Source organism: Wolffia australiana, chromosome 9 (assembly GCF_029677425.1).
Source record: "Wolffia australiana isolate 7733 chromosome 9, ASM2967742v1".
NCBI classification, from domain to species: Eukaryota; Viridiplantae; Streptophyta; class Magnoliopsida; order Alismatales; family Araceae; genus Wolffia; species Wolffia australiana.
The window spans coordinates 8,423,864-8,446,372 of record NC_135843.1 but is presented as its reverse complement, the minus strand read 5'-3'; the positions used below and the strand labels follow the sequence as shown (position 1 = coordinate 8,446,372).

Here is a 22,509-nt window from a genome sequence, read left to right as displayed (position 1 = left end):
AAAACAATTCTAAAACGATTCTGTTTTTAATTATCGTAGATAGATCTATCCGTGCCCTAGATCCATCCGATTAAAATAGTTTTCCGCATGGAGCAAGCATAGATATCCCAAGTTAACGGTTGCATCGTCTGCCTGATCTAAAAAGAGTGTTTAACAGTTGTTTTTAGAGAACTAATCACATTTTTGACCTGGTTGGGATCTTTATATTTGAAAAAAAAAATTCATTTTTCAGTGGAGACTTGCATAGGAATATTCTAAGGGCCAAGTGAAAGGGTAAAAAGGAGCAACCAGAGTGAGTTTTTTTGAAGAATTACATTAAATGAATAGAACGAGGCAATCAAAGAAAAAAAAAAAGGAAATACCCAGAAGTACAGCAAAACAAGGGACAAGAACAGGAGAGAGAGAGAGAGAGAGGTGGCAAGACAGAGAAACCCCTTGATCCAGATGTACAAGGCTAAGCTGACCTTTCACTCCGCCGTCGCCGACCCCGCCGCCACAACCGCCGTCGTCGCCACCGTCGCCTTGGCTGGCTCGGCCTCGACTGTTCCCCCACGATGAGAATTATCCGACGGGTCCTCCGCCACGTCAGCGGCGGCCGCAGCGGTTGTCTCTCTCCACTCCACCCACTCCGGCGGCTTCGGGTCCTCGGCCACATCGGCGACCCCGTTCTCTAGATTCTCTATCGCAGTGCTGTCGTCCGCAGCTGCCAGTCGAGAGGCGTCGTCGTCACCATCAGGGCTCGGAGACGGCGAGCCCAGAGTCACCGTTGCATGTTCATGCACCGCCCTGTCGTCTTCGAAGGTGAACCAGTTGGAGTTGGTGAAGAGAGACCCCCTGCCAGTACTGATAGAGGTTAGAGAGAGAAAGAGGGCAGAGAGAAATTGGAGAGAGAATGGGGGAGGGGGTACGTGTCCTGGTGGTCGTCCCGTAGACGCAAGGAAGAGATGATGACTTCTGCGGACTCGTCGTCGAAGTAGACATCCTGTAGAGTAAGACTTGTCAACAGGACGGACTGGATGAGACCGGATGGAAGAGCATTTTGGTCTGTCATCCATATGGTGCAGGGAAGCGGACGGGACGATCTTTTCATCCCGGGACGAAAAAATCGTCCGCTCCGAGGATATGGACGAATTTTGGGACGAAAATTCATCCCTGGGACCCCCAAACGGGATGGTTTTCGTCCCGTGGGACTAAAACCCGTCCGTCCGGAGGTTTCGGATGATGGACGGACGAATCTGGACGGAAACCCGCTGGATTCACATCCGACGGTTGAGATGTTGCCACGTGGCCTCACAATGACAATTAGCATCAAAGTCCCTGTACTTTTAGGTGCGCGCAAATGGACTCCACTCAGAAATAATTGTACATATGTCCCTTTGCATTCTATCTCCTCAGTAATTCCCTAAAAAACTTGAAAAAAATTATATTAATATATTAAAAATATAAAATGGGTTTTTTTTGTCCAGGACAAATTTAGGGACGAAAATTCGTCCGGGGAGGACTGGACGGGACGGTTTTTTTATCGTTGGATAAAAAATCATCCCGTCCTTCGTCCCTGAACTTACTCTGGACGTCGGACGGGATGAAATTCGTCCTGTCCCGTCCATCGCCCACGTCCGGGACGATCCGGAACTATAGTCAGCCATCATAGGGTCTGCAATACCAGTGTTTGATGACGGAATGGAATGGAAACAAAAGGCAAGTAGGCTTTTGCTCATTTCCCATTCCAATGTCAGGAGGGATGACTGATGATGGTGAGGGATGGAACGGGGGACCGATTGCGATCCACTTGCAAAACATTACTACTATGGATGTTGCAGAAATTCACCCAATGTGGGCAAATTTCCAGACTGCCACAAACCCCTTGCATCGTAAGTGAGGGAGGTTGTGAGGCAGAAATCTGAGCTGCGCGCCCCTCCAACCCACCAGAGAGAGATGAGCAACTAGAAACGAGAGAGAGAGAGAGAGAGAGAGAGAGAGAGATATGAGAAAGATGAACAATGAGAGAGAAAGAATGACCAACAAAATCCGTGTGACAGAAATAAGGGAAAAATGAGCAACGCAATAGAGAGAGAGAGATGAGCAACGCAGTAGAGAGAGATAAGAGAGACATGAGCAAGGCAAGAGAGAGATAAGAGAGAGGAGCAATGAGAAACATTAAGACATAGAGATATGAGCATTGCAAAAGAGAGAAAGAGAGATGAGAAACAATATGAGAGAGAGAGAGATACGAGAGAGATGAGCAGGGCGAGAGAGAGAAAAGAGAGATGAGCAATGAGAGAGAGAGAGAAAAGAGAGATGAACAATGACAGAGAGAGAGAAAAGAGAGATGAACAATGAGAGAGAGAGGGAGATGAGCAACAAAAGAGACAGAGATGACTAACAAGAGAGAGAAAAGAAGAAATAAGAAGGATAGCGAGAGAGGGAAGAAATGAGAGAGAGAGAGAGACAGAGATGAGCAATGTGAAAGAGAGACGAGCAACAAAAGAGACAGAGATGACTAACAAGAGAGAGAAAAGAAGAAATAAGAAGGATAACGAGAGAGGGAAGAAATGAGAGAGAGAGAGAGACAGAGATGAGCAATGTGAAAGAGAAGAGACAAGCAACAAAAGGGACAGAGATGACTAACAAGATAGAAAAGAAGAAATAAGAAGGATAACGAGAGAGGGAAGAAATGAGAGAGAGAGAGAGACAGAGATGAGCAATGTGAAAGAGAGACGAGCAACAAAAGAGACAGAGATGACTAACAATAGAGAGAAAAGAAGAAATAAGAGGGATAACAAGAGAGGGAAGTAATGAGAGAGAGAGAGATGAGGAACAAGAGAGAGACACACACAAGAGAGAGAAGAGAAACGAGAAAAAGATTGACGAGAAACGAGAAAGAACGAGAGAGATAAGAGAGATGAGCGACGAGAAAAAGACTGGCGAGAAACGGGAGAGAAAATGAGAGAAATAAGAGCGATGAGCAATGAGAAACAGATTGACGAGAAACATGAGAGAAAGAGAGAGATAAGAGAGATGAGCAACGAGAAAAAGATTGTCGATAAATGAGAACGAAAGAGAGATATGAGCGATGAGCAAAGAGAAAAGGATAGACAAGAAACGAGCAAGAACGAGATAAGAGAGATGAGAAGGAGAAAATGATAGACGAGAAACGAGAGGAGAGAGAGATGAGAGAGATGCGCAAGAAGAGAGAGAGAGAGAGAGACGAGAGATGAGCAGGAGAAGAGTGAAAGATAGAGACAGAAACAAGGAGAAGATAGAGAGAGATGAAAAACGCGAGAAATCAACAAAACCGAACCGCCCAGGAATCACACAATCGCTCCACCAGAGGGTCGGCGCGCTCTCAAGGGAAATGCTCTGCGGGTTGCACGAAGTGCTGTTCGAGAAATCGAACCACACAGTGCAACCACGCTCCACATGTTATCAGACCATCGCAAACCGTGGTGCTGAACTATATCCAAAAGGCCTCCCAAATATTAGAAAATGGAGAAGTGACCAACCTCGTCGTCTCTCTCCAGCTGCCCGTGGCCCTGAAGACATCATAAAATGCAGACCACTTAGGGCTGAATTTAACATAAAAGATGAAAAATGAAAATAAAAAAGGTGAGTACCTCCACATCATCGTTGCTGTAGATATCGTAGCGGAAGGCCTGGCTGAGGTTATTGGCAAGAGTTGCCACGTCATAATCTCTGTCTCTCGGATCTTCATCATCACTGTCTCTGTTACGGTCTTGCATAGCTGAGGGACGCCTGTCAAAAATAGCGGACAGAAATACCATTTTGTTAGGATTTATATATTAAAAATATTTCTTTTATTCAGAAATGTTCAACTACCTATGATTCTCCCACAATTAAAAACAAAGGAGTGATTTCCGGACGACAAAAGAACATTATAAGTATAATAAATAAAAATCACTTTTTCTCTAATTGAGAGAAGTTCAACTTTAATAACGATTTGACCGCACCAAAAATTAATGCATGCTTTCTAGCAGAGCAAAGAAAAAAATTAGTTTTGACTAATAAAATAAACCACTATATTTTATCTCTGTATTCAAGATGCCTACTGGAATCGGCCAGAGTATTGCATATCCAAAGCATGAATACGGCATTATTAGCAAAGTGGGAGACTAGATCATGCAACCAAGCGATGACCTCACCATACGGATCTTGAGAGACAAGTGTTGAAAAATATGCGCCACATTAGTCCAAGCCCAAAGACATTAGTCCAAGCCCAAAGAAAATGGTCCAAATCCACGAGGAGCTCTATCGGGCCCCACTAGAAGAAAATATCAGGCGATAAGTGGGGCTCACCGCAAAAACTAACGGCTAGTAAGAACTAGCCGTTAAATAGCCATTTGGCAACTGCCCAGGCAGCCGCTATAAGTACTGGATGTAGATCATTTTTCATGTATCTTTTTTAGTGAAATAATATTATCTTCTTTTCTTATCTTCTTTCTCCACTTTCTGTACTTCAACGATCTTCACAATTATTGACAACAAGTATGGTCGGGATTGAACTGGGATGAGAAAATAGACCAATAAAGGGGGCGTCAGCATTTTGGCAAGGCCTCAGACAAATCTTCCCCAAGGTTTGGGAGTTTTACTCTGTCCGCATAGGCAATGGCTCTCTATTTAAATTCTGGACATACCCCTAGTCGTCGCGCGGCCCCTTGCGAGAAGCATTCCCTCGGCTATTTGCACTCGCGCAATGCCCCGAGGCTACAGAAGGTGAATGCTGGGACAGTACCTGGAATCCGAGGGTTGAAGGTGCCTTGTCAGACCAACGACTAACTGATTTCTCTGGCTTGCAACAAGCCCTAGATCAGATCCGCCCTAACCTGGGGGAATTAGATGGCTGGGATTGGACAATAGCTCCTTTCTTAGTGGGGAAAGCCTATGCACGGATCCGACAGGGCAACGAGGAAGACAAAAATATGATCCAAGCATGTCGAGCCATCTGGCATCTTAAGGTTCCGCTTAAGGCCAAGATTTTTGGGTGGCTCTTGCTCCGAAAGAGACTGATGACCGGCGTCTTTCTCAAGAGGATGTATCCAGATGCCCCGACGGTACGCGTGTCGTGCACGAGAGATGATGAAGATTGTAATCATTTTTTTTTCTGGATGTCCTTTTGCATGCACAGTTTGTGTCACCAAAGCACAGTTGGCAGTGAACATGTCATCAGAAGAGGCTTTTTGGGAGTCCATGCAGAGGACCGGTCCCAGACATAGAGAAGTGGGGGGCCAAGCGTTGACAGTGCTTTGGGGAATCTGGCTACACAGAAATGAGGTGATCTTCCGAGGGGGGAAGGCCTCTACATACGGGATCGCCCATGAGATAGAAGGTCTCGTAGCATCATGGTTTTCCTCGTGACGGGGATGAAGAGGGAAGACAAAAACATATACATGTAATAGAGTCTTAGGGCTCGAACCATGTACCTGTCAGGTGGTTACAGATTTGTTCGGGTGACCGCCTCATATGTTTTTCAAAAAAAAACTTTAATTGAGGAAAGGTTAAACTTATTTACAGTTGTCCCACATTGAAAAACAAATGAATAACTTCCAGGAGGGGAAAGAAAATTATTAGATTTGTAAATAAAAAACCCTTTTCCTCTGACAGAGAAAAGTTCAACTTTAAATACAATTCGATCCCATTAAAAAACAAATGAATGCATCCCGGGAGAGGAAAGCAATTTATTTGTATTCGTCAATACATAAATCATTTCTTTAATAGAGAAATTTTCAACATTAACTGCAACTTTCCCACAATAAAAAACAATTGTATAAGTTATGACCGAGGAAATAAAAACCAGCAAACAAATCAGAAAGTAAAGACTTACCCACAAGCCCACTGGTAGACATTTTCCACCGCATTGCGTTTCATTAACACGTTTGCATGCCAATCCGTCCACTCATCATTATTCTACAAAGGAAACCCAAATGAACCGTCTTAATTATTCGAAAAATATGATTTTTGATGGCTGCATCGATGATTTCAAATTTCATTAAATATTCCATAAGATAAATATTTTCTTCTCTTGAAAAAGCAGGAATAATACTTCTTGAGAGAAAATAAAACAGCAGAAAAATAAAGAAATATACCTGCAAACGTGTTTGTATGAGAGCATTGCTGCTCTCCAACTGAACAAGCTTGTTTACAATGCGCGTTATATGCCCAATATTCCCTATTCTAGGAGGGCACCTTCCATCTGCAGACTTTGTTGGCTACACAAAAAATAGGTCTATACTTCAGAGTACGCATCAATATTTTTTTTGAATAAAAGAATATGCATCAAGAACAAAAACAGTTTTCTTTCAAAATATACAATAAAAAGCAAATTAGAAAACTAAGGTTACCCCTTCGGAATTCAATGACAGTGACGCTTTTTTCTCTGCTTCCAGAATTTTGTGGATAATGTCACATTCTCCTAGTAGATGCTCAAGAAGTAAATTCCTCTTGCTCTCTAAACATGAGATTATAATATTCTCCACGTGATGATGTAAGAAGTTGTTGAAAGGGTACCTGCGATTGTGTCAGTATCAAGGCACACGCGCCAACATAGAAAGATAAAAATAAACTCATGTAAAAGGTAAACTCACTCGAAAAAAAGATCGAGGATACGTTTGATTGCCCCCAAGTCAATCAAGACCTTTTCAGCAGCTTCACTACCCGTGGTCAAAAGAACGGCAATAAACTCAACTACCTGAAAAGATTATACAGTAATAATTCAAATATACACGAGGTGAGACCTTCCCTTTATTTTTCGAAATAATAATAATAATAATAATTCACAGATTCAAGAGGTAGGTGGTCAATTTCTGATACGTTAGATAGAAAACAAGGTCAATCATTGGTGGCCTAGTTTTGGAGGCAATCAAGTGAACACAAATACACCACGTTTCTAAAACTAGTGGAATGTAGTAAGCACGAAGGAAACCTTAATTGATGTTTTATTTAAAAGCTTTAGAGCATTGTATCCACGCAAATGCGACATAGCAGAGAAGACTAAATGCTCAACAAGTAAACCTTAATAGAGCATTCTAAAAGAAGACTAAATGCAACACAGCAGAGAGACCCGGTGCGTCCTTTCTCAGAAACAGAAGTCCTTGCTGCAATCAAGGGACTAAATGGGGAAGGAGCCCTGCGGTCTGATGGCCTCCCAGTCTTCTTTTCTAATGTCTTTTGGGAGACAATCAAGGCAGAGGTAACGGCTACGGTGGAAGAATTTCGACAAGGAAACTTTGGGTTGGAAAAAATCAATCGTGATTATTTGGTTCTCCTCCCAAAATGTCAAGGAGCTACTAGAGTGGGAAATTTTCTACCTATAGCGCTATCCAATTCCATATATCTTATCATAGCCAAGGTCTTGGCCAATCGGCTCAGGGAAGTGATAGGTGACTTGGTAGGTCCTTTTCAATCTGCCTTTATTCCTGGGAGACAACTGATTGATGGTGCAGTCGTTGCATCAGAAATCTTGACCACATGGAAAAGATTGAAAGTTAGAGGGTTCATATGGAAAGTTGATTTTGCAAAGGCATACGACTGCCTTGACTGGGAATTCTCATGGGCCTCTCTAAGGCGTCGTGGTTTTCCAGCCAAATGGGTAGGATGGACGAAAAGATGTATTACATCCCACTCTTTTGTGGTGCTTGTGAATGGATGCCCTGAAGGAGATTGGATTCAACCGCAACAAGGATGCCCTCTAGACCCGCGACTTTTTGTCTTGGCCGTGGATGCCCTTTCCAATAGAGGCTTGCTCCAATGGTCTGCTAAACGGTTTTCGGAACCCAAGTTTCCCCGCAGGTATTCCTCTTCTACAATATGCGGACAATACCACCTTTTTCATAGAGGGGGCTGAGGAGGAGGCCAAAATCTATCCATCCTACTTGACCTTTTCGCAGACTGTTCGGGACTACACATTAACCGTGCCAAATCAGCCTTTGTCGCGTTCGGATTATCGCAAGAGGAGGAAGCTCTCTGTTCTAGAGCCTTGGGGACACCTAGTGGTACACTTCCCATGAAATATCTGGGTCTTCCATTGACAGGGGGTCGGATCAAAGCTATAGACTGGCATCCAGTAGTGGAGAAGATAGAGCGGTAGTTGGAGGGATGGCAAAGCAGAGTGTTATCGGGGGGGACGATTGGTGCTTCTACGCCACGTGCTGTCAGCAATACCTATTTTCTACCTCTCAGTGTTGAAACTACCAGTGGGAACCAAGAAGCATCTCGCATAAGCATAAGCATGGGATATTGTATGCAGACCAGTTCGCTTGGGGGGACTAGGAGTTCTTAAATTACAAGATCTCAACCTAGCATTACTGGCCAAGTGGGTGTACAGACTTATGGGACAGGATACATCGATGGCTACACTAGTTTTGAAAGACATGTATGGCTCGAGCTTGAACTGGGAAGTTCGCGGATATCCAGTCTGAGCAGCTTCAGCATTTTGGCAAGGGTTGAGGTATGTGTTTCCTTAACTACGTGATTTCTTCAAAGCCAAGCTCGGAGATGGCACGTCATTTCGGTTTTGGCTAGACGCATGGATCCCCCTGGGCACATTGAAGACAAAATTCCCATGCTTGTATGCCCTTCCAAGGACCCCCCATGCCACAGTGAGCAAGTGTTGGGATGGCACATGGACCCCACGCCTAGGCGACACCTTATCCGACCAAAGACTGGAAGACTATACAAGGTTGCAACAAACACTAATCCACCTATATCCGCGAGGAGGGATACAGGATGGGTGGAAGTGGATAGGCGCATCCTTTTATGTTCGAGATGCTTATGCGAAGCTTAGCCGCAGACAGGAAGGGGAGGAACCGAGGATACTTTACACGTGTCGCACCATATGGAGACAAAAGTTTCCCCTTAAGGTGAAAATATTCTGTTGGCTGCACCACTGACGAAGAATAGTGACGAAGGTTTTTCGGAGGAGATGGCTCCCAGAAGCTTCGGCATTGTGTGCTATGTGTGCAAACGGTGATGAGGATTGCGCTCACCTCTTTTTTGATTGTTCCTTTGCCCGAACGGTATGGACCTGTGAGCCACTCAAGGGGGTGGATATCTCATCAGAGGTGGCGTTTTGGGACTCACTACAAAATGGAGCACCTAGGGGGCGAGCTGGACAGGTTCGGCCCTTCGCAGTGCTATGGGCACTATGGCTGCACAGGAATGAAGTCATCTTCAATGAACGGGAAGCATCGACGGATGCGGTGATACAAGCAGCCGCGGGTTTTACTGTTGCATGGTGTAAAATCCCAAGGCCAAGGCCCTGGACGGCCTTTTAGGCCCTTCATGTACTTATCATTTATATTTTTATCTCACTGGGAAGGTCACCGACTTTGTGTGATCTCCGCTATCCTTATTTCAAAAAAAAAATTGTATCCACGCAAATTCGAATACAGAAACATTGAATACTTATACCAGGATAAAAATAAAGTTGGAAGAACGAAAAATAGTCAAGTACCTTCAAACGGTGCTTCCCCAGAGGAGGTTGCAAGCTCCCATAAGTAGTGGGCAACACAGTTTCAGCGGATGAAATATCCAACAATTTTAGGAGTTCGCCTGAAATTATGTCCAAATTACTTCTGAGTGCTTCATTAAAACAATATCCCTCTCTACTCTCTTGCTTAATCCATCCTTCCTCTCATTACTCTCAGGCTGACTCTACCCACTCTCTATATGTACCTCCCTCTCTCTACTCTCTTCTTTCACTACCCTCTCTCTCTCTAAAACAGAATTAGAGCAGGAAATTTGACCAAGAATTCGTTCTGTCATGCCCAGAAAATTATATGAAAGTACTCACTGACCCAAGCAGTCACTCACCAATACTCTCGAGCATTCCATCAACCATCTCCGGATTGGCTGATACTGGTGAACCGTAGTTCATATAATTTCGGTACGAAGTATACGAACTCGAAACCAACCGTTTGGGGTCTAACAGCGAGATGCAAACGGTCAAAGAGTGGACCAGAACAGACTTCGGCCTGGAACCTTCCAAGGCATGACGAAACAACCTCCCCACAAAGCTGAAAATAGGTCAAACGTCGTCTGAAGTTGATGAATTTCGTGGCTACAGATTGAAAAAACAGCTCAAGTTCATTAAAATGGGAATAAAGAAAGGCACCTAGGGCTGTAGATTTTAGCAGAAAGCCCAGGAGGAGCATAGCGAGTAATTGCACACAAAGTTTCAGCTCCATTGGCATGTACTTCGGGACAATCCTGCATTAAATTCCCATAAATGTATCTTAACAATTAAATCACGGTCAATGAGGCGATAAGATTTTAGAATTGTGAAACTGGATAGGAAAAGGATTCACATCTTTAGAAATCCATTGAGAAATTCGTAGCCTTCTCCATCACCGATGATAATGACGAGAGGCCTTTGATTGAATTCATACTGGCATTCGTCGTAGACAGGATAATGATGACAAAACAAATTTGTCATCGCCTCTCCTCATTGTATCTTTGTTAACCTTGCTCAGGTCACAAGAAACAATGACGGAATCTTCATCGTCATTTGTTTGCATGAGGATGGCAATGACGATGACTAGACAAAATCACCAACACGTCTCCACATTGTCCATTTGTGAACCTCGCTCAGATGACGCAATCGCCATCATTATCCGTCTTCAGGCAGATGATGATACTGAAATGCCTCCTACAGATAATGACGATACTGAAATGGCCAATGACGATGGCAGGTTCTAGATGCCTATTTTGGAGTGTCAGCTTTCTGATAATTTGTGAATATTGACACAGGATATTGCTTTTTGTATGGCATCATGAGAGAAATAAACATGTAAAATGAAGATTAATGAAGAGTCAAGCAAAAAAATTAGAATTGAATAGAAAGAAAGTCAACAACACTCACAGATGAGCTGAACTTGTCCACAATCATCTCCAGCACATCGGTGTTTTCCAGCCATTGCATTGCATCCATATAGTTAGAATACATGTGCTCATCGGCGCCAATAAGCCGAATCAATATCTGTAGGAGGCATTATTGGATAGTTACAAACTGCAGAATTCATAACCAAAGAAATAATTTTGGAAAAGAGAAATGAGGAAGTTTTTTTGCACGAGAAAGCATCGCCAACCTCCATGATGGAAGTGATCCCTATGAGATCAACAAGTCGGGAAAATATCTCCTGATGGCCCTGGAATTGAAACAAAACAGTGATGCGACAGTAAGAGATGGACAATGAAATTATAGAATGTTTAAGAAAAATATGTAAACACGTAAAGGCAAATCATGTCCATTTCTTGAGATCCTTTGCACTGTCAAAAAAAATGTCAACGGCAAAAAAAGTAGTCACGATGATTGACTTTTGTTGAGTGTAGAGGTCCCCCTATAATTTTTCAGCAGGTTTCCTACTGGCACGAACATTCTAGTTTGTATCGTAAAAGGGGGAATAGAGAGAGGTATAGGCAGGATGAATGTCGTCAAGAGGAAGATGGTAGGCGGGCAGAGTGGATGTCCCCTCGGAGAGGTGATTCCAATTGAGTGGATATCACCAGCAAGAGCACGACACGGTGTGTCGCTCAATTTGGAGGCAAAAGATACCTCTAAAGGTTATGGTGTTTGACTGGATGCTCGCCAGGAAGCGGACAATGACCCGCGTGAGACATCGAAGGTTTTTCCCAGCTGAATCATCATTGTGCCTTCTGTGTACCGAGGAGGAAGAGGAGTGCGAGCATCTTTTTTTCCAATGTCGGCTCGCTCGGGCGCTATGGGTTAGACAGGGGCTAGCAGAGATTACGTCGAGCTCGGTCTTATGGGCCACACTGCCGCGGCGTCAACGTGGGTATGAGAAGGAGCGGGGGCTGAGATTCGCATGCTTTGGGTGATATGGTCCCACCGCAACGAGGTCGTATTCAAGGGGACGGCAATGTCTGTGGACAGGGCTATTAATGAAGTGGAGAGATGTGTGTTTTGTTGGTTTGGTCCTGGCTGAGGTGGAGAGTATGGGGGGCATGATGGGCCATTTGTTTTTGGCCCAGATCCCTCCTGCCCTCGTGTACGGAGGATCACCAAGCTGGGTGATCTTCTTTATTGTTCAAAAAAAAAAAAGAGCACGACACGGTGGACACCAACATACAAGATTTACTTGACCCCAATAGTTCCTTCCAACCCTCTATTGAGGACGGCGGGATGATGAAATAACAAAAATACACCCGTAAAAGGATTAGGAAACTAGATGTTAAATTAGTTTGGACTGCTCATTCACAATTCCCAGGGCAGTGGGATCATCCCACAGCCCTGCTCTCATCTCTCTTTTTCCTACTCACTCACTCTCCCTATCCTATAATCTCTCTCCTTCGCTTCCATTTCCTGACATATAAGGAGTTTTTACAACCTTGAAACCCAATGAAAATGAGTTCCATAGAAAATAGAATTATATTATGGACAAATATAACCAAAAGGATGCCATCAGGTATACATGAAACTTAACTTGAGGGACTAAGATTTGGTGATGAGCAATTCTTATCAACCTCGTAAACCCTTTTTAGCTTTTTTAATGAAGAAATATTAAGTTGCGGGGAGTAAAAACTAATTTGATCGTTTAAGGTAAAAAGATGTCGCAACGGTAAACTTCATAAGATAAAAAAGAACACTTACTTGAACGTAGTTCATAAATAAAACAGTTTTCCGCAAAAGTAGACAAACAACAACCTACGGTAGAGGAGAAAAGAGAAGAACATCGTCAGAATACGTCCCAAAAAAGAAAAAAACACATTCCCAAACATTATAGAATCAAATTAAAATCAGAAACATAAATGAAACAGGAGGCAAAGCCCAACCATGAAACTCGATGATAAAAACAAAAGATACAATCCCTATCGTACCTAGGAGCACTTTCATATTTTCACCCATAGTGAACACTCAAATCATTTCGGCACTTTTTCATTTCCAGCATTTTCTCTCTTTAAATAGCCAGCACCCTCCTCGAAGGACGGAAGACAAGACATAATTGAAGTCGATGATATGGTAGCTCTCTCTCCCTCTCTTCCCGCCCTCTCAACGATAAGAACACCTACGTTCTTATCAATAGAAGAATTGCTATGCCGAACGAAGAAAAATGAATAGTCATGGAGAAACGATATTTCAGTAGTTATTGACATTAAAAATACCTTACTAAAATAACCAGCCAGCAGCGTGCTGTGGGAACGCCCAGGCATCAGAAAGGAAAATAAGAGATTCATCAACTGCACATCATCAAAAAGAATACAAAAAGTATATCAAAAACATGGAAAGATCAAATTCACAGATAAAGTGACAGCTGGAAACTTTCAAAACATAAAAAATGACCTCTTCGTCTTCCACTAAAGTTTTCAGTATAATGTCAACCTCACAAGTGAAAATTTCACAGGCAATGAATGGAAACCTGTACAGAGCAACAAACACGGAACGAAGTCAGTGTCCACTTTTTCTCGTGCTTTCATGGAGAACGGATCTACAAAAGGTTACTTGAAGGAATTCCTATTTTCAGCATCATCAGGCGATTCCTCCACAATATGTCGAACCAGCCTCTCAACTTGAGTTCTTTCTCTCAGACTGTGAAAAGAAACATTGTCAGAGAGCCCCACCAATAAGTCGGAAAAAATATGCAACATAACTTTAATTAAAGAGTCCTTTATGACATTCGTTCAAAAAAAAAGAGTCATTTATGACAAAAATAGTACACATGACAAATGATACATACAGTTTACGTCTTTTTTGAAAGAGATTCATACAGTTACTGTAAATGAAATTTTGAACACAATTTGTTCTGAAGAACGGAATAGTTAGAGAACGAAAAGGTGAGAGAAGAACCATCAGAGACAACTATACTGGAGACCCGACTTAATAAAAATGAAGAAAATACCCCTGAGCAGCAAAAAGAGAGATTTTTTTTTGAAAGAAAAGACAGAGATGCCCCTTGATACAATGAGGATTGTCTCAAATACCCCACTTTTTAAGTACAAACACATCCTTAAGTTGGTGTATCTTCCTCCTCCTCCCCATCCATGGGGTTGACTTTACAGGATTGGGTCAGTTTGATATGTGACCACCATTAGGCGGAGGTCCTTGCTGCACCGATAACAAAGTCCTAGAACCTTCAGATTTGATGTTCCGATTCCACGAGCTTCAACTACCATCGCCTCTTTCGACGCCCAGAGGACGGATGTCTGGTAGCATCTTGTATGCCGAGTGCTCACCACTGGAGTGAGAGAAGCATACAGTCACATGGTCCTGTTTCTCCTCCACCTCAGTTAAAAAATCTTATGCAGATTCGGCAGCCAGAGCATGTTTTGAATAAGGTTTCAGGCGACTGCAAACACTGCATTCATGGTTATCACCTCCTCCTGCTAGAACAGATATCCCACCTACGCGACAAAATCCATGACGATGACTTCCACACACTCAGTTTGGCAAAAACGGAATTGTCCAGCATTGGCTTGATGTTGGGCTGAGGCTGAAGAGACGACATAACCTGAACTTGAAGTCGAATTTCAATGGAGAAATGGCAAGGGCCAACGTATTCACTGTAACGATGGGTTCAAACCAATATTTCAAATGTTATTGATGTTTCTGACAGGGGAAGTGTATTCACCAGTTCCTTCAGGAAGGCGTTACACCAACCACAAGGAACCCGTCTTCACCAACCACAAGGCGTTACATCAGAGGCTTATCCGCATTGATTTGCAGGTGACAGACCAAAGTAAAGGCACAAGTGGCTCCCTTGGTCGGATTCAAGTGTAATTGAGCTTTGCATCAACAACTTCCAGTTCCGCGTAGTCTATAAAAGAGATCCTTTGACTTTGATCCACTTCAGTTCCTCATCCTCTGACCAGTTCCTCTTACGAGCCCGTTGGCTTGCCAATACATCATTGAAATTGCAATCGGACAAGTAGAGATAAAACAGGTCAACTCGTAAAATTAGCTACTCCTCTACTATGTATCTCACATTCAATTCTGCTGGGCAAACAGCAGAGAGAAACTATCAACCTAGGCAAGGAAATAGTCGTGACTAGTGTCCCGCCATCCGACTTCACTAAAGCACGAAAGAATGAATTAAACAGTCGATTATTTCAGCGCTACAAGAAAAGGTTGCCCTAAAAATAGAACTAAACATTCCCGTGCTCTATAGAAAAATGAATTCAATATAGATTTTTTCTATATCAATCAAGATTTTAACGATGGTAAACATGAAAATGACATGAAAGAAAGATTAAAAATTTAGCCAATTACAAGTTAATCAGACGAGTATTTAATGCTTTGCACTCTTGAATTATCTCATCCTCATCCAACAGCTCCTCCAAAGTGTAATTTTCTTTGTCCAATATGGTATCCACCTGAAACTCGAATCAAGGTATCATCAGACGATGGCTTCAGGAAAAAGTACGGGTACAAAAGGAGATTCCCAAGACCAAAGAAATGAAATAAAGATCCCGATTATGGAGTTCTTAAAAAAAGTACATGTTTTTTTACGTTGACAAAAACCCTAACGCAATGAGCATGAATAATACAGAGTAATCAATGCACAGGCAAATGCTAACCACCTTCCCCTGATCAAGATTCAAGGCATCAAAGAACGAACTTCCATATAAATAGTAAACCACAAAATAATGCCATAAAATGTTCCGCAAAGTCAGATTCATTATTGCCATCTACGATAATTTGCACCCATCTTAAATACACCAACACGAACATTCTAAACGACGAAATTCAACTTTGAGACAACACGACGCGCCAGGAAACTCAACTTTCCCCGTTTTACGTCGTTTGACATTCTATATTTCTCCCACTGCAAATGAACGATAACAAAAGGAGCAAAATCCTAGAGAAGAACAATTCGAGACAAACAAAAGAGTGGTGTTTCGACAAGAAACATAACCGATGGCGAAGAAATTTTCTCTACAGATCAAAGAACGCTCAAACAATAACAAAACCCACTTTTTCACGATCAGCCCAACAGCGCCGGCGTAAAGCAAAACTTGAAAGACGAGAGCGAGGAACAGAAAAAAAAAGCCGGGGGAGGAGATGAATGGCGATTTCCGAGAAACAGTAGACGAACTCACCGGGGAGGCTGTAGACAGCCCAGTCATACGCCAGAACATCTTGCCACGTCCGAGCTCGAATCCTCGGATCTGAGCGCTCGTCTAGCTTATCAGATCCGTCGAATAGGGCAGACCCAGTAGACCAAATCGGACGAGAAGAAGCCCCCTCTCCCGGAATTATCGCAAACCCTAGAGCGATAACATCACAGGGAAGAATCGCAGCGAGGAGAAATCCAACCGTAGGAGTAGAAACGAGCGCAAAGGAGAGAGGAAAAGCGAAGAGCCGGCGAAGAACACGAGCTATGAATCTCTCGTCGCAGTCGCCGTCGCAGGAGGAAGAGAGGGACAGCGAAGAGGGACGAAGGGGAAGAGAGAAGAATAGCCTTAGGTCCGCCTGGTCTGGAGAGAACCGATCTACAAGTGATTTTTTGTAAATTCCCATCTTTCAGTCCTTTTTTCTATTTCCCTCTTTTTCAAAGGGCTTTTCCCTAACTCACCCCACATTCCTTCAATCTTGGCATTAAGCCGTGAGAAATTATGAAAAAAAATATCAACGGACAAACATTTATATCCTTACACCTAAAAAACTAGGCAAAACTCCAGCAAATATCAACGACTCTGAACAACTAATCCTCGCGTCTTTTCATATTTTATATTTGACTTTTGATAACCTTTGCGCATTTTCTTTTACTTGTTAATTGACACTTTCGTTATTATTTTATTATTTTAAAAAAATTATTAGGTTAAATGTATTTTCATTTTATTTATATTGATTTTTCAAATTCATTATGTTTATTTCATTTTATTCTACTTTATAACTTCTTTTATGTTATTTTTCCAATGTCTTTCACTCTTTTCATTCTTAATTAAATAGTATTCTTTTATTTCATGTCACTTTATTATTTTTTAATGCAACCTTTGTAATTTAACTTTTAAATCTATTACGATTTCTATTTATTTTTTATTTTCTTACTTCATACATGGTTTTTATTTTACTTTATATTCTGATTTTTAGTTTATACTTTTTCTTTTTATATTTTTTCATTTATATTTGTAGTTTATATTTTTCATTTATATTTGTCAGTTTAATTTTCATTTTAATTGTCCATTTGCATTTTTCACTTTTCTGTTTTAATCGTTCATTTATATTTTTACTTTTTAATTCTTATTTTTCATTATTATTTTCTGTTCTTAAATTTACTTTTAGTGTACTTTTTATTTTCATTCAAATTTTTTTTTTTGTTTTAATATTTTTTTAGTACGGCTACTTTATTTTTTTGCAGTACTTTTAAATTTATTTTAATTCTATTATTTTTACTGTGCATCTTTATTCTTATTCTTATGTTTATATCGTTAGTTTTACTTTATTTTTTAAATTAATTCATTTATTTTATTTTGGGTTGTTTTGTTCTTTTACTTATGTTTATTTTTATGAAATACCATTATTCAATTGTTTAGAATTTATTCACATCTCAAATTAATTTTAATTTCATATAGTTTAGTTTTCATCTATTTTTCACTTGAATTTTCATTTTCATTGTTCGTTTATATTTTTCATTTTTATTTTTTAATTCTTAATTTTCATTCTGATTTTTCAGTCCTAAATTTCATTGTTATTTTTCAATTTTTATTTTTCCATTTTTCACGTAATTTACCTTTAATGTGCTATACTATTTTTTCTTTTATTTGGCATTTCTATTATTTCTATTAATTTAATTTCGTCAAATATTTTCTTTCCTAATTTATCTTTTTATGTACCTTTACTTTAATTTTCTTTTCTATGCTTTTTTTTTTGTTCTTCTGTGTAGTTTTACGTAATTTTATTTTTATTGTTTTTTCAAATATTTTTATCATTATTCTCGACTTGGTTTGATATTATTAGTTTATTTTATTTTCATTTTCATTATTTTCAATCTATCTCATTTTATCTTCCTGGTTTGATTTTCCATATTCTTTTACGTTTTGTTTTCACTTCGCTTTTATTTTTATTTGATTTTATTTACTACTTTTAGTTTTATTTCAATTCAATTTCATCGAGTATTTGTTTTATTTCTAATTCCATTAAAATTAAAGGTTTTATTTTTTGTTATCTGTCTGACAGTTCAATGTGTTTCCATGACCTAGGATCGAGGAGAAATAAAGAGACAGGCGAAGTATTCAGTTTACTTCCACACCATTTATCTTCATAGTTTCATTCTTCGTTTTTAATTAAAAATTTTATTATATTTTTATTCTGTCACACTTAGCTTTGTTTTCTATTCTTAGTATTAGTATTACCAGTTGTTAAATTTTCTTTTTATTCCCATTGAACTTTCAAAATAATTTTAATTATTCATCTACGATTATTTATTATTATCATACCTTATCACTTATTTTATTTTATTTTTCAGTGACCTTAATTCTTTTATTTTATTTACATGTTATTATTTTTACTTTTATATATATTATCTAAATTTATTTCTATCTGTTCGTTTTGTATTTTCTTATTTTAAGCATTGATTTTTATATTATCTCTATTTTTTTCTCATTTTCGTTTTTCAAGCACGACGAAACAGAATTAAAGAGACAGGTGAAAGGAGAAATGACTCCTGCATTACACAATATTATTTTGCAATAAGAGAAGTTGCGGGGGGAGGAAGGAGAAGGATTCAGTTTGCTTCCATATCATTTATTTTCATAGTTGCATTTTTCATTTTAGGTTTCGTCATTCTATTTATCATGTTGTATTTTAATTATTATTATCAGTTTCACTGTTATCATCGTGTTATTAATACGGAAACACAGAGATAGGCGAAGGGACAAATAGTTAAAGCATTGCAGGAGATTATTTTAAAATAAGAGAAGCAGCGGGGAGAAGAGTAAATCTGCACAAGGGATAATATCATTTTACTTCTTTTTTTTCTTTTTTTTTTCTTTTTGTTTTTTGTGTGGTTCGTCTCGTAGGCTACGGGGTGGTCAGTCGATCTGTGCTGGGTTGGGCGCCGGCGATCGCTCTGGTTTTCGGTAGAAGACGCCCGCAGAGACAAATTTCAGTAGCAAAGCCTTCACCAGATCAGTACCCTCTGTAGATCGGCGGCGGCGGCGACGCGTACGAGAACCCTTCCACCGGCGGCATCGAGAAAGCCGGCGGCGGAGGACCCGACACCAGCGGCGGAGGACCCGACCTCGCCGGCGGCGGAGGCGGCAACTTCACCGCTGGCGCGGGCGGAGGCGGCAGAGAACGAGCCGCCGGCGCCGGCGGGAACCGCACCGGAGCGACCGGCGGCGACTGCACCGGCGGCGGCGGAGATCGCACCGGGGCGACCGGCGGCGACTGCACCGGCGGCGGCGGGGATCGCACCGGGGCGACCGGCGGCGACTGTAGCGGCGATGGAAGTGGAGATTGTGCCGGCGGCGGAGAAGGCGGCTGGACCGGCGACGGGACCGGCGGCGGCGACTGGACCGGCGGGGGAGCCTGCGGCGGGTACGCCGGCGCAGGAAGCGGAGAGCCCGCCGGAGAAGGCAGCGGTGAGTGCACCGGCGGCGGCGGGATCGGAGAGCTCGCCGGCGAAGGCACCGGCGGCGCTGACCTGGCAGGCGGCGGCGGTTCCACCTGTGGCGGCGGAGGCGGGGATCTCTCCGGCGGAGGCGGCGGCGGAGGAGAGCTCACCCGACGTGGCGGCGGAGAATGCGGCGGCGGCGGCGGCGGAAAAAGGACCGGCGGCGGCGGTGGAGGTGGCGGCGGAGAATGCACGACTGGCGGCGGCGGAGGAGGCGAACGGTCCGCCGGCGACGGCGGCGGAGGAGGAGAATAGACGGGCGGCGGCGGCGGCGGAGGCGAGGAAGTCACAGTAGTAACCGGCGGAGGAGGCGAGTGGACCCGGTAAACGGGGCTACTCCCCTCCGCCGGCGGCGGAGGCGGCCAGTGAACAGTCACCGGCGACGGCGGCGACCGGGGGTTGACCCCCGGAGTTGACCCACCACCGCCGCCGCCGCCGCCGCAGTTGGAGCGGCTGCAGTCAACGGGACTTGAGACGACCTTCCGGCACTCTTCCCCCGTCCGCTGACCAGGCCGGGAAGCCACGCAGTTGCCCCGATCGTCGAACACGAGCCCCCCCCTCCGCCGGCAGGCCGCATCCTCGCCGTCGAAATAGTTGAACGCGACGGTCAAGTTCCCCAGCCGCGGGAGCCCGCAGACCCCGGAGTCAACCAACCCGGTCAAACGATTGACCCCCAAGTCAAGCTCCTCCACGGAAGTCAGCCCCCGGAAGCTCCAGGGCAGCCGCCCCACGAGGGCGTTTCGGGACAGGTCCAGGACCCGGGCCCGGGCCAGCCGGCCGAGCTCGGCCGGGAGGCAGCCCTCGAGCTCGTTGTTGGCTAGCACGAGCTCCTCCAGCGAGCCGGCCATGGCGCCGACGGTCCGGGGCACGCAGCCGGCGAGCCGGTTGTTGGCCAGGACCATGACCGAGGCGGGCGAGCTGCCGAGCGTGTCGGGAATAACGGAGGAGAAGCGGTTGTCGTTGAGGAAGACGGCGTCGAGCTGCTTGGCGAAGAGCTGGGCCGGCAGCGGGCCTTCGAAGTCGTTGAAACGGAGGTCCAGGAAACGGAGCAGGGGCAGGCCCAACGTCACCGTCGGGAACGGACCGGCGAAACGGTTGTTGCTCACGTCCAGCTCGTGGAGGAGGACGAGCTTGGACAGCGACGCGGGGAGCACCCCGCAGAAGCGGTTCGAGTTGATGTGGAAGAGGGCCAGGTCGGTCAGCAGGCCGAGCTCCGCCGGGAGGTGCCCGGCGAGATCCGCGCCGTTGAGATCGATCCCGGCCACCGCCTCCGCCGTCGGATCGTCCAGCGCCGGCGCGCAGAACACGCCAGCGTAGCCGCAGACGTCGGGGCCGATCCAGTTCCCCGTGAAATTGAACGGATCGGAGATTATCGCCGATTTCCAAGCTTGCAGCGCGATGTACGCTCGCCGAAGCCGCGGGCTGCGGATCTTCACGTGAACTCTCACGTCGAACTCGAAGTCGTCCGGGAGATCGCCGCCGCCGCCGCCGGCGGCGGCGCCGCCGGCGAGAAGGAAGAGGAAGAAGAGGAGGAGATTTGGGGGCGCCATGGCCCCGGCGGCGGGTGGGAGTAACGGCGGTGGCGGGTGGGAATAGCGGTGGGACGCCGGGGCAGAGGGAGATGGCCGGACTGTTATAAGACCACCGGCCTGCTAAATTCACCCCCTGTTGCCTATTCTTAGCCTCCCTATTCTTGTTCTTTGCTCTCTCCCACTCCGTCCGATGAATAACCGATTTGAGAAGAATTTGAAACTGGCGGGCGCCGTTGGAGCGTAACAGAACGTTGCTGCTTGGCGTTTGGTGTGTGTATTTTTTTTTTTTAATTTGGGAGTTTGGGGCGTTCTAATTTGAAGTTTATGTTAAAATATTGATTAATTATGGTTAAGACCATTAATACCCTGGATTCGCTGACAAATGAAAGACAAAAAATTGTAGGTTTGTGTAATTTGTAATCTTGTATTTGTATAAATATTTATGTTTCTTCTTGTGTTTTTGTTTTTGTTTTTGTTTTTCGTACATTTACTGGTTTCACGTGAAACTATTGCTCGTTTGAATTCATTGATAAAATCCGTAGGAGCATAACAGAAACATACTGTTTGCTCTACCTTTCGCTGGGGAATAAATGTTGATTAATCCTGTGCCAAAACTTCAGTATGGTCTACCCTTCGCTAAGACATATAATTTCAGTTATGTGAATTAGACAAATCTAATTCGAAGATTGAAAAAAAAGAATCAACGTGAGGACAAAATGCTGATTAATGGCATGGATCGCTGCAAAACCAAAGAGAAGAGCATAGTTTTATTGATTGGTGTATTTAAATTTGTATCAGTGCTTGCAATAATATTTATGATTTTGCTTGTGTTTTTGTATCTGTGCGTGTACTGGTTTCGTGTGTAATTATTGTTGGATTGAATTAATTGATATTAATCATGTTCGATGTTTATAATGAAGTTTAAGGATATGTGAGATGATTAGTGGATTACGACAAGTCTGGTGCGACGGTGGCGATTGATTACCTCTAAATGTGTATCCTAAACATTCGTATTTGTAGTATATTCAATAAGGACACCGAGATATCGATATAGAATAGGAACAAGGATATCAAGATATCCGGATAGAGTAGGATTAAGAACCGAGACCCATTTTTTAGATTGTTGTCCGTGGCATATTCATTTGCGTACTTTAATTGTTTTGACTTCTTCCCGTCATATGACTAATAACTGTTACACTTTAACTGTTTTAACTTCTCTCACGTTATATGATTAATAAGTGCGGCGTAGTATTTCGATTGTTGGCTGCTGTTTGTAGAATTTTTCAGTTAATATTTTTTACTTGTCTCATTTAAATGATTAATAACTGTGGCCTAATATTTTTCAGTTAATAAATGTGGCCTAATATTTGGATTGTTGGTAGAACTTTATTCTA

At 43.2% G+C, this 22,509-nt stretch overlaps 2 protein-coding genes across 2 annotated transcripts; both read right to left on the bottom strand.

Annotated features, from left to right (window-relative positions):
• Positions 1-246: 246 nt before the first annotated feature.
• LOC144707447 (uncharacterized) lies at positions 247-16,441 on the bottom strand. The gene is made up of 19 exons (XM_078580557.1): positions 16,066-16,441; positions 15,236-15,339; positions 13,472-13,558; positions 13,313-13,388; positions 13,135-13,209; positions 12,623-12,676; positions 11,100-11,159; positions 10,874-10,990; positions 10,127-10,221; positions 9,826-10,028; positions 9,467-9,564; positions 6,600-6,703; positions 6,357-6,522; positions 6,102-6,224; positions 5,840-5,922; positions 3,615-3,753; positions 3,504-3,533; positions 909-982; positions 247-834 (listed from the first exon to the last, which is right to left on the bottom strand). Exons 1-19 carry the CDS (start codon positions 16,102-16,104, stop codon positions 468-470), a joined length of 2,094 nt encoding a protein of 697 aa, XP_078436683.1. The 5' UTR covers positions 16,105-16,441; the 3' UTR covers positions 247-467.
• A 2,404-nt stretch (positions 16,442-18,845) lies between these two features.
• Positions 18,846-21,143, bottom strand: LOC144708021 (pollen-specific leucine-rich repeat extensin-like protein 4). Its single transcript, XM_078581316.1, has one exon. It carries the CDS (start codon positions 21,131-21,133, stop codon positions 19,097-19,099), a length of 2,037 nt encoding a protein of 678 aa, XP_078437442.1. The 5' UTR covers positions 21,134-21,143; the 3' UTR covers positions 18,846-19,096.
• Positions 21,144-22,509: the final 1,366 nt, after the last annotated feature.